Raw genomic sequence first — 13,143 nt, forward strand, 5'->3', positions numbered from 1 at the left:
ACTCACTTACTGGTGTGTAACAGACAGTGTGATAACTGAGAGCCTTACAATGAGGGTGATGTGTAACACAGAGGATGTTATACAAGACATAGACTGTAACAACTTACAGTAAGGGTGGGTATCACACATTAATGTTATAACTCACAATGATAGTGGGAACGACATTGAGTGTCAATAAAGGTGGGGTGTAACAGAGGGAGTGTTATAACGTAGTGAGGGTGGGGTGTAACAGAGGGAGTGTTATAACTTGGATTGAGGGTGGGGTGTAACACAGGGAGTGATATAACTTGGAGTGAGGTTGGGGTGTAACAGAGGGAGTGTTATAACTTGGTGTGAAGGTGGGGTGTAACAGAGGGAGTGTACTAATGTAGTGAGGGTGGGGTGTAACAGAGGGAGTGTTATAACTTGGTGTGAGCGTGGGGTGTAACAGAGGGGGTGTTGTAACGTAGTGAGGGTGGGGTGTAACAAAAAGCCTTTTAGTCTAGAGTTAATGTAAACTAAATAGAATTATGTGTTTGATGCTGGGTCATATTATTAAAGCTTCTTTTATCTTGCCTTCAGTTTGTAAGAAGCTTCCTCACCCCTGCACACGCCTGTACTCTGAAACTAAATCCATTCCAGTGTGGGAGGACAGCGTCTGCCATTTTAAGTAAGTTTCCCGTTCTGGCTTCACCAGGAATCATTCTGGGTGTCAGTTTGTTAAACATTCGAAAGCTGAAAGCTGTAAACAACATTAGGATCACCTCAGGGTTAATTGGGAAAATGGAGTACATACTTCAAATTCCGTTAGTAAAGAGATCACAGTAGCCTTGTGGACAGAGGGAATGCTGTGCCCGAGGGATACATACTGGGACCACTTGATGTAGATGTAGAGAAATGATTTGGACATAGACACAAGATGGATGATATTTAAATTTGCTGATGAAAGCAAATTAAAGGAAAGGGACAAATAGTAAGGAACAAAGCAGAAGATTGCAGGAAGACATAGAGGTTGGAGGAGTGGGTTAGAGTTTGGGGTTTCACTGTATGACCTCTTAGTGGGAGTATGGACGTTTTTATTTTTTGCTTTTGTTTTTAAGGTATAAAAGAATTTATAAAGTTCACCAGGATACCTGCTACAAAGAAGTTTGTGAGCCTGTTGTACACAGAACACCCAGTGAGTATTCATACCCAGAATAACCCACTCCACCCTTGGTAATGTTTGCGTAATGGGAGGATTTTAATTACCCAGGCATTCAGTCCAATGGTGAGCCATCTAGTATTGAGGGAAGGACGGCTGAAAGATTTGTAGATATTATAAATGATTGTTTACTTTCACAAAATGTTAGCGAGGAAACCAGGGGTAATCTGGTTCTAGACTTAGTTTTGATGCAATATCAGACCTGCGTGTGGGAGAACAGCTGGGTAAAACTGATTAAAATATTTTGAGATTCAGCCTGACCAGCCAAACCAAAGTTACTGAAAGTTTAATGCTAGTTCTGGATTTCATAGAATCATAGAATGATAAAGCACAGAAGGAGGCCATTCGGCCCACCGTGCCTGTGCCAGTTCTTTGAAAGAGCTATCCCATTAGTCCCATTCCTTGCTCTTTCCCCACAGCCCTGCAAATTTACCCCCTTCAAGTATTTATCCAAATCCCTTTTGAAAACTATTATTGAATCTGTTTCCACGGCCCTTTCAGGCAGTGCATTCCAGATCATAACAACTCACTGCGTAAAAAAAATTTGCCTCCTGTCGCCTCTGGTACTTTTGCCAATTACCTTAAATCTGTATCCTTTGGTTACTGACCCTCCTGCCACTAGAAACAGTTTCTCCTTATTCACTCTACCTAAACCCTTCATGATTTTGAACACCTCTAGCAATCTCCCCCTAACCTTCTCTGCTCTAAGGAGAACAACCTCAGTTTCTCCAGTCTCTCCATGTAAATGAAGTCTTTCATCCCTGGTACCATTCTAGTAAATCCCTTCTGCATTCTCTCGAAAGCCTTGACATCCTTCCTAAAGTGAGGTGCCCGGAATTGGCCACAGATATCCAACTGGGGCCTAGCCAGTGTTTTATAGAGGTTTAACATAACTTCCTTGCTTCTGTACTCTATGGTTCTATTTATAAAGCCAAGGATCCTGGATGCCTTTTTAAGCGCCTTCTCAACTTGTCCTGCCATCTTCACTGAAACATGCTCCACTTGCCCCACTTCATTCCCCAGAACTAGATCCAGAACTGCTTCCTTTCTCGTTAGGCTGGAAACATACTGATCAAGAAAGTTCTCTTGTACACATTTCAGGAATTCCTCCTCGTCCTTACCATTTACATTGCTATTTTCCCAGTCTATATTAGGATAATTGAAGTCCCCCATTATCACTTCTGTAAAGTTCTTGCTTCTTTGTGCAGTTTGCCTGCAAATTTGCTCCTTCCCACTATTTGGTGGCCTATAGCATGCAGCCAGCAGCATAATGGCACCTCTATTGTTCCTGAATTCTAACCAAATAGATTCTGTCTTTGAACCTTCAACTACATCATCTCTTTCCAGTGCAGTAACAGTCTCTTTGACCATTACTGCCACCCACTTCCGTTTCTCCCTTCCCTATCTTTTCTGAGCACATTGTAGCCAATAATATTAAGTGCCCATTCCTCCACTTGTTGAGCAAAGTCTCCATTATTGCCACTATATCGTAATCCCACGTGGCAACTTGTGCCTGAAGCTCACCAATCTTATTCACCACACTCTGTGCATTTACGCCTCACACTTCCCCCCCCGTGTCTGATCTCTCCTATTTCTGAACTAGTCTTTATTCAAATGCTGTTTGTCTCTCCCAATCCTCTGTGCTACTTGTATCTGCTCTCTAATGTTTCATCCTGGTGCCTTTCCCCCTGCCATATTAGTTTAATCCCCCCCTCACAGTACAAGTGAATCACCCTGCGAGGACATTGGTCCCAGCCCTGTTGAGGTGCAACTTGTCCATCTTATACAGGTCCTTCCTGCCCAAGAACTGGTCCCAATGCCCCAGGAATCTGAAGCCCTCCCTCCTGCACCATTTCTCCAGCCACGCATTAACCTGCCTTATCTTACTGCTCCTTTACTCACTAGTACGTGGCATTGGGAGTAATTCAGAGATTACTACCTTTGAGCTCCTGCTCTTTAACATCCTCCTTTGCTCCTGAAACTCTGTCTGTAGGACCTCAACTCTTTTCCTTCCTATGACATTGGTTCCAACAACTTTTGGCTGGTCCCTTCCCCCCCACAAAATATTCTGCATCTGTTCAGTGTTGTCCTTTACCCTGGCACTAGGGAGGCAAAACACCATGCGGGACTCAAATCGGCAGTTGCAGAAATGCCTGTCCACCCCCCTGACAATCAAATCCCCTATGAAAACTGCATTTCTACACTTCGCTGTGCCCTCCTGTGCAGTCATTTGCTCTAGGCTGCACTCCCACAAGGTGTCATCACCCTCACTGGTATTCAGTACTGAAAACCAGTTTGAGAGTGCCACACTCCCAGAGGATTCCTGCACTGCCTGCCTCTTCCTATGCTGCTGAGTGGCCACCCACTTACTATTCTCCTGAACTCTCTGTGGCTGAGGGGTGACCACCTCCTGGAATGCGGGATCAAGGACATTGTCAGCCTCGCGTATGTTCTGCAGTGACTCCAGCCGCTCCTCAAGCTCAGAAACCCTGAGCTCGAGCTCGAGCAGCTGGAGACACTATTTGCACGCGTAGTTATCCAGGACACATGAAGCGTCCTGGAGTTCCCGCGTGGCACAGAAATTGCAGGCAACAGGGCTCAGCTGTGCCATCGGGTCTCAAGCGGGCTAGACTTGCAAAGGTGGCAGAAGACTTGAAACGAGTTGATTGGGCAGCCCTACTGGGCAGAGATAGTATGAACACAGAAGAATACCTATGAAACCATCCAAATGCAAAAGGGACCCATGTATTTCCCTACAGTAAAAAGAAGGGCACCTGGTAAAACAGAGCCAAAGTCGCTAACTAGCCGTGTGCAAGGACAAATCAGACTTAAACCAAAATGCTTTCACAGAATAAAAGAAAATAGATCTCAGGAGAACAAGGATAGGTATCGACCTCAGCTAAAGGCAACAAAAGCTGTTATCAGAGCAGCCAAAAGCACACTGGAGAAGTGGATAGTGGATTGCTGTGGTAGCAATAGTTACGTAGAGTTACGTGGGGGATTAAATTGGTTAACCCCCGAAAATGGGCGCGGGGATTGTGGTGCGCAATTAACCCATGCCCGGTCGTTGAGATGCAGGCAGCACGTAACATTCGTGCTGCCTGGTGATTTCTACGATTGCTGTGTGCAGCGAGCCCTACCTGCGCTGTTGAGTGGCTGCTCACCAGCAGGGGGCCCAGGTATCGCGAGTGGCCAGCACCACTTAAGGGCAGCCTGCACCTCTTAAAGGGAAGGTGCACTGTGGCTGCAGGAAGTGGTGGAAGTGAATGGTGAAGTGAATCTGAGCTGCTACATAATGAAGCATGGTGATGATGGGAACTCTGGAATTTTCAACGAGCAACAACTTGGCTGCTCAAAGTTTGTGGGACTCTTATATTTTCAAAATATAAGATACGTGTCTGAACAAAGATCAGAATAAAACACAGGTGCAGGTCCAGTCCTTATATTTACAAACTGTTAAGTTCCTTCAAAACATTGAATAAAGGTTGCTCAGCACTTCACCCCCCCACATCACCCACCTACCAACAAACTCTTTGAATCAGCACTCAACTCTTCCAATCAGATGTTTCCTCTCACCCTCTCACATTACCACTGTTGCAAACCACACACCCACAACTCACAGATCACACACGCTGGCAGCTATTCAACCGTGACAGCCACATAACCCAAACATCTTGCAGAAAACACACTGATACACGTCCCGCTTTCTTGCAGGAGAAGGTGGCGCATAACAGAACGCAGCAAGTTGCAGTGGCTCCAGGGAACATGAACCTGCTGTCCTCTCTCAGGATGACAGCATTCCTGTCCCACCCCTGCCACTCCGCCAGTGCCCTTGCTGTTGCAAGTCAGCTAGCCAGCCCACTCCCTGTAGAGCATTGAAACTTTATTATAGGAACGTAGGAAGATAGGAACAGGAGTAGGCTGTTTAGCCCCTTGAGCCTGTTCTGCCATTCAATGGGATCATGACTGATCTGTGACCTAACTCCATATACCCGCCTTAGCCTCATATCCCTTAATACCTTTGGTTAACAAAAATCTATCAATCTCAGGTTTAAAATTAACAATTGAGCTAGCATCAACTGCCGTTTGCGGAAGAGAGTTCCAAACTTCTACCACCCTTTGCATGTAGACGCATTTCCTAACGTCACGGCTAAAAGACCTGGCTCTAATTTTTAGGCTATGTCCCCTACTCCTAGTATTCCAGTATAGGAGACCTCTGAAAACAGGTACAAATGCATCAGCAGCCAGAAGCAATAATCCAGCAACTAACCTTAACTCCTGCATGATCCTTTTAAATAGTGCTGGTGAGGGGCTCCATGCCGTTTAACATCTGTTCAGCTGTGCGAGGTTAAGACAGTGCGTTAGCTGGAGCGTGGAGTTCCAAAATTGCATCTGTCCCTTTAAATCAGCGTTGCACACTGATCTACCGTGTATTCTCCCTACTTTACATGCTGTCAGCGTTCGGTAAGTGCGTGTGTGCAAACGCCTTTACTAACATGGCGTCCTGCACACATCACGCCGGAAGTGTGCTTGCGCATCTCAGATGCTACTTAGGAGTCCACGTAGCGCCTACGCCACTGGCGCTATGCGGCCCAATTTAGCCCCCTTCGAGTCTACAGCACAGAAACAGGCCATTCGGCCCATCTTGTCTATGCTAGCATTTATGCTCCAGACGAGCTTCCTCCCACCCCTCTTCATCTATCCTTATCAGCATATCCTACTATTCCTTTCTTCCTCATGTGTTTATCTAGCTTCTCCTTAAATGCATCTATGCTATTTGCCTCAACTACTCCTTGTGGTAGCGCGTTCCACATTCTTACCACTCTTTGGATAAAGAAGTTTCTCCTGAATCCCCTATTGGATTTATTAGTGACTATCTTGCATACAGTTTTGGTCTCCATACTTAAGAAAAGACATACTTGCTCTCGAGGCAGTACAAAGAAGGTTCACTCGGTTAATCCCGGGGATGAGGGGGCGAACATATGAGGAGAGGTTGAGTAGATTGGGACTCTACTCATTGGAGTTCAGAAGAATGAGAGGCGATCTTATTGAAACATATAAGATTGTGAAGGGGCTTGATCGGGTGGATGCTGTGAGGATGTTCCCAAGGATGGGTGAAACTAGAACTAGGGGGCTTAGAATAAGGGGCTGCTCCTTCAAAACTGAGATGAGGTGAAACTTTTTCACTCAGAGGGTGGTAGGTCTGTGGAATTTGCTGCCCCAGGAAGCTGTGGAAGCTACATCATTGAATAAATTTAAAACAGAAATAGACAGTTTCCTAGAAGTAAAGGGAATTAGGGGTTACGGGGAGCGGGCAGGAAATTGGACATGAATTTAGATTTGAGGTTAGGATCAGATCAGCCATGATCTTATTAAATGGCGGAGCAGGCTCGAAGGGCCGATTGGCCTACTCCTGCTCCTATTTCTTATGTTCTTATGTTCTTATTTATCTTATTTTGATGACCTCTAGTTTTGGACCCCCCCACAAGTAGAAACATTTTCTCTATCAAACTCTATCATTAACTTAAAGACCTCTATCAGGTCACCCCTCAGCCTTCTCTTTTCGAGAGAAAAGAGCCCCAGCCTGTTTAGCCTTTCCTGATAAGTATATCCTCTCAGTTCTGGTATCATCCTTGTAAATCTTTTTTGCACCGTCTCCAATGGCTCTATTTTTTTTATAATATGGAGGCCAGAACTGTGCACAGTATTCCAAGTGTGGTCTAACCAAGGTCTTATACAAGTTCAACATAACTTCTCTGCTTTTCAATTGTATCCCTCTAGAAATGAATACTAGTGCTTGGTTAGCCTTTTTTATGGCCTTATTAACCTGCGTCGCTATTTTTAGTGATTTGTGTATCTGTACCCCTAGGTCCCTTTGCTCCTCTACTCCATTTAGACTCTTATTATCCAAGCAGTATGTGGCCTCCTTATTCTTCTACCAAAATGCACTTCCTCACACTTATCTATATTGAAATTCATTTGCCATTTACACAAGTTCTACAAGTTTATTAATGTTTTCTTTCATTTTGTCGCATTCTTCCTCTGTATTAACTATATCCCCCGATTTGGTGTCATTCGCAAATTTTGAAATTCTACTTCCGATTCCTGAGTCCAAATCGTTAATGTAAATTGTGAACAGTGGTCCCAGCACCGATCCTTGTGGAACACCATTTCCCACCTTTTGCCAGTCTGAGTAACTACCTTTAACCCCATCTTTCTGTTTTGTAGCCAGCTTGCTATCCATTCTGCTACCTGTCCCCTGACTCCATATGCTTTGACCTTAGTCATGAGTTTACTACGTGGTACTTTATCGAAGGCCTTTTGAAAATCCAAATATATTACATCTACTACATTACCCTTGTCTACTCTTTCTGTTACTTCTTCAGAGAAAAGGTTGGTCAAGCATGACTTTCCCTTCTGAAATCCGTGCTGACTACTATTTATTATATTTTCAGTTTCTAGGTGTTTTTCTATTACATCTTTGAGTAAAGATTCCATTATCTTTCCTACCACTGAGGTTAAGCTAACTGGTCTATAGTTTCCTGGACTTGTTCTATCTTCCTTTTTAAATATAAGAATAACATTAGCTGTCTTCTGGCACTATTCACTTTTCTAATGAATTTTTATATATGTGTAAAACAGTAGAACTGTTTCATCTATGTTAGTAGTTAGAGGGCAATTAAGGACTGCCGAGGCCTGTTGACCATTTCCTCAGAGCAGATTCAGGACTCCCACGATATGATGGAGGCTTTAAATGAATACTGTGCATCTGCCTTCACTCCAGTAGAGTCATAGAGTCATAGAGTTATACAGCACGGATAGAGGCCCTTCGGCCCATCGTGTCTGCGCCGGCCATCAAGCCCTGTCTACTCTAATCCCATATTCCAGCATTTGGTCCGTAGCCTTGTATGCTATGGCATTTCAAGTGCTCATCCAAATGCTTCTTGAATGTTGTGAGGGTTCCTGCCTCCACAACCCTTTCAGGCAGTGAGTTCCAGACTCCAACCACCCTCTGGGTGAAAAAGTTCTTTCTCAAATCCTCTCTAAACCTCCCGCCTTTTACCTTGAATCTATGTCCCCTTGTTATAGAACCCTCGACGAAGGGAAAAAGCTCCTTAGTATCCATCCTATCTGTGCCCCTCATAATTTTGTACACCTCAATCATGTCCCCCCTCAGCCTCCTCTGCTCCAAGGAAAACAAACCCAATCTTCCCAGTCTCTCTTCATAGCTGAAGCGCTCCAGCCCTGGTAACATCCTGGTGAATCTCCTCTGCACCCTCTCCAATTCGATCACATCCTTCCTGTAGTGTGGCGACCAGAACTGCACACAGTACTCCAGCTGTGGCCTAACCAGTGTTTTATACAGCTCCATCATAACCTCCTTGCTCTTATATTCTATGCCTCGGCTAATAAAGGCAAGTATCCCATATGCCTTCTTTACCACCTTATCTACCTGTTCCGCCGCCTTCAGGGATCTGTGAACTTGCACACCAAGATCCCTCTGACCCTCTGTCTTGCCTAGGGTCCTCCCATTCATTGTGTATTCCCTTGCCTTGTTAGTCCCTCCAAAGTGCATCACCTCGCACTTTTCCGGGTTAAATTCCATTTGCCACTGTTCCGTCCATCTGACCAACCCATCTATATCGTCCTGCAGACTGAGGCTATCCTCCTCGCTATTTACCACCCTACCAATTTTTGTATCATCAGCGAACTTACTGATCATACCTTTTACATTCATATCCAAATCATTAATATAGACCACAAACAGCAAGGGACCCAGCACCGATCCCTGTGGTACCCCACTGGCCACAGGCTTCCAGTCACAAAAACAACCTTCGACCATCACCCTCTGCCTTCTGCCACTAAGCCAGTTTTGTATCCAAAGTGCCAAGGCACCCTGGATTCCATGGGCTCGTACCTTCTTGACCAGTCTCCTGTGGGGGACTTTATCGAAGGCCTTACTGAAATCCATGTATACCACATCCACTGCGTTACCCTCATCCACACGCCTAGTCACCCCCTCATAAAATTCAATCAAATTAGTCAGACATGATCTTCCCTTGACAAAGCCATGTCGACTATCCCTGATTAATCCTTGCTTCTCCAAGTGGAGACTAATTTTGTCCTTCAGAATTTTTTCCAATAATTTTCCTACCACTGATGTTAGGCTCACTGGCCTGTAGTTCCCCGGTTTTTCCCTACTCCCCTTCTTGAATAATGGTACTACATTAGCGGTTCTCCAGTCCTCTGGCACATCCCCTGTGGCCAGAGAGGTTCTGAATATATGTGTTAGAGCCCCCGCAATCTCCTCCTTTGCCTCACACAGTAGCCTGGGATACATTTCGTCCGGGCCTGGGGATTTATCCATTTTTAGGCCTGCTAAAACCGCCAATACCTCCTCCCGCTCGATGTTAATATGTTCGAGTATATCACAGTCCCCCTGCCGTATTTCTATGTCTACATCGTCCTTCTCCATAGTGAAAACAGATGCAAAAAATTCATTTAGAACCCCTCCTACATCTGCCGGCTCCACACACAGATTGCCATTTTTGTCCTTAATGGGCCCTATTTTTTCCCTAGTCATCCTCTTACCCTTAATATACTTATAAAACATCTTAGGATTTTCCTTTATTTTGCTCGCCAGTGTTATTTCATGGCCCCTCCTTGATCTCCTAATTTCTTTTTTAAGTATCCCCCTGCACTTTTTGTGCTCCTCTAGGGCTTCCTCCGTCTTTAGCCTTTTGTATCTGCCAAAAGCCCTCCTTTTTTTCCTAATCCATTCTCGTATATCCCCTGACATCCAAGGTTCCTTGGAGTTCTTGGAACCACCCTTGACCTTTACGGGAACATGTTGCCATTGTATGGTCTCAATCTCCCTTCTGAAAGACTCCCATTGCTCCGATGCGGATTTTCCTACAAGCAGCTGATCCCAGTCCATTTTGGCCAGATCCTGCCTTATCCTATTAAAATCGGCCTTCCCCCAATTTAGAACATTTATTTCCTGCCCCTCCCTATCCTTTTCCATGACCACCTTAATATGTAGATGATGCTCAGTCACTAAAAATACACTGGACAGTTGATTCTAAAGTTGTAAACATCAAAGTGAATACGGATGTAGCAATGGATTAAATAATGGGTCTCAAATCAGATTGGACTGCTGCCAGCCGAGGTGTTCAACGAAAAGGGAGGTGTGCTCACCAAGCCCCTTGCTCATATATTCGTTAGACTCTGGAATTGTCCCCGTGCACTGGAGGGAGGCCCATGTGGTGCCAATATTCAAAAAGGGCAACAAGTCAGAACCGAAACCATCCTCTCCTCCTTTAAGATCCTCCTTAAGATGCAACTCTTTGACCAAGCTTTTGGCCACCCTCCTAATATCTCCTCGTTTGGCTTAGCATTCATTTTTTTTGATTATACCTTTGTGAAGAGTTTTGGGATGTTTCTACGTTGAGACACTCTATAAATGCAAGTTGTAGTTATTTAACATCCATAATTCATCCATTATAACCCACACACCCTCCTGTAACATCCATACACACCCTTTTTTAACATCCATACAACCACCATCTGGTATAACTCGCCTATCCTCCTATAACACCCATACGCTGTATAGTGCAAACCACATATGCTGTTGAATGTCCAGTCACTCTGCCCATTATAATCCACAACATGTGTCAAAACTCCCAACTTGCTCAGGGTATGTTTGTCCATGGTTCAGGGAGTGGGCAGCTGACTTCTTGCAGGGCCTGTGCCGAGGCTGTTGCAAGACAGCAAGCTCATGGCCTTCTGTTCTATTCATTTCACACAAGTGACACCAAGACTGTCAACTCAGTAAAGTGGAGATAGAATGTTTGCCATCTCGTTCAATGTCACGATGCCAAACATTGGTCCCCACTGCATGTACCACCACACTCACCTGCTGTCAAACGACATAAGATGTAGAACATGACTATAGCCAGGTCCTGGGGGTGTAGGGATCAGACATGTTATTATTTGAGAGGCATTGCGACAGATGTTCAGCATAGACGAGGTTTGGGAGCTGTCCAAGAGTAGCAGGGAGTTCATTCTCACTCCAATTGTTATTAAAATAACTTTTTTCTCTTGTCCAGGAAACAGAAGGTTGTTCAGACATTAACCAATTACTGGTAAGTTTGTCTCATGGATAAATCAATATCATTTACATAGGTATGGGGTTAAAAACATACCTTCGTGTGTGTGTTTGTATTTGTGGGTAACAGTATAATATATGTGTTATGTATGTGTGTGTGTGTGTCACATCATTTGTAATGAACATGTGTTACATCACTTATGCGTGTGTGTGATAATGTGGAGATGCCGGTGATGGACTGAGGTGGACAAATGTAAGGAGTCTTACAACACCAGGTTATAGTCCAACAGCTTTATTTAAAATCACAAGCTTTCGGAGGCTTCCTCCTTCGTCAGGTGAGTCCTGACGAAGGAGGAAGCCTCTGAAAGCTTGTGATTTTAAATAAACCTGGTGTTGTAAGACTCCGTACGTGTGTGTGATAGTATGAGTGTATTGTGAAATGATGTAGAAATTTTTGTGATTGGAAATAGAATGGATCCCTGCTTCTGTCACAGTATCCACATGGTATTGTGCGTGTGAAGTGTACGTGTATAGTGTCATGTATGTAATGTGAATGTACATGTTACGGCATGTGAAATGTGTCAGGTGTGCTTTTATGATATCACTTGTTTAACGTGTGCACAATTGTGTATGCAAGATCACAATGTATATGCGTGTGTTTAAAATATCATGCAGTGTCATATATGTATGCAATATATGTATATGTATGTGTAATATCAGTGTAGTATGTTTGTGTGTAACATCACAGTGTAATGTGTAATATGTAGTCATATATAAAGGTATGAATATCAGTGTATGATCTATGTGTGTAATTTCTCACTGTAATCTATAAGTATGTAATATCAGACAGTCATATATATATATAGTATAGTATATATAGTATATAGTATATATCTATGTGTGAGATGAATTCTGCATCCTCTCTATTTCTATCTGTGCTACTGCTTGAAAACTCTCCCAGGATGTTTTGACTCACAGTTTTTGCTGAGTTATGGTAAGATTGGGGATCAGATCATCATTTAATGGAGTCCCTACATGCATTAGCATTCCTGAGTCAGGGGCTCTTAACTGTAATCTTAACATCTGGCTTAATTGTGAATGTGTCTCTGGTTATCAGCCCCAAATGAGGTGATGGCCTCTTTCATACAGGTTTTCTCGGGACTGATTGGTTACTGGTCCTGAATTAGGTGTTGGCAGTTTCAAGGTACTGGACCTCTTCAGACTAATAATAATCAATATTACTTGTGTTAGGCCATGCTATGACCTTCAATTGTCCTTTGACTTTTTCCAGCAACATGGGGGCTCTCCTTCTCCAGATCAATAACCTCCCTTTAATATTTGCTGATAATTCCATTCCACAATCTTTAACTTCCTTCAGATCACGTATCACCCTCTAACAGTACAATCTCTGACTCACCAAATCTCGATCTCCTCCATGCTCTTCATTTGGAACGATGAAAAATCATGTTTCTTTCAATTTTTTTCACAGGCACTGTTTCTTAATATCTCTAACAAGTCAAACCAAAGGCTCCCAACTCTTGCTAGCTCCCTCCTATTCCTCCTTCATCTTTTAACACCATTAGCCTCATTATCTCCTCTGATCTTAAATGGCACTCCCACATGTCTGCACTGTGATATCTGCCTGCAAGAAGCACAGCTTTCTTTTTTCTGCCAAAGCATTCTTACTTACCTCTTGAATTTGATAAAACCCATCTGAGATTAGGAGGCTCCTCCAACACCCTTCTCTCACTTCTGGACAAGATAGAAGAAAACACTTGTCATCTAACAGTTGTTTGTATTCTTGTATCTACCGTCCAACCTATCTCTCCTCATCACAACCTTTCTAGTCTGCTTG

The 13,143-nt window shown here is 43.8% G+C and overlaps 1 protein-coding gene across 2 annotated transcripts in view; it reads left to right on the forward strand.

Moving 5' to 3' along the window:
- sned1 (sushi, nidogen and EGF-like domains 1) overlaps window positions 1–13,143 on the forward strand; it is a 124,378-nt gene that overhangs the window by 110,180 nt on the left and 1,055 nt on the right. For both annotated transcript variants that reach the window (XM_067995578.1, XM_067995579.1), the window contains 3 exons: window positions 562–649; window positions 1,080–1,156; window positions 11,290–11,325. In XM_067995578.1, coding sequence (XP_067851679.1) covers window positions 562–649; window positions 1,080–1,156; window positions 11,290–11,315 — 191 coding nt within the window. In that variant the 3' untranslated portion in view covers window positions 11,316–11,325. The remainder of the gene's footprint in view (window positions 1–561; window positions 650–1,079; window positions 1,157–11,289; window positions 11,326–13,143) is intronic.

Source organism: Heptranchias perlo, chromosome 13 (genome assembly GCF_035084215.1).
Source record: "Heptranchias perlo isolate sHepPer1 chromosome 13, sHepPer1.hap1, whole genome shotgun sequence".
NCBI classification, from domain to species: domain Eukaryota; kingdom Metazoa; phylum Chordata; class Chondrichthyes; order Hexanchiformes; family Hexanchidae; genus Heptranchias; species Heptranchias perlo.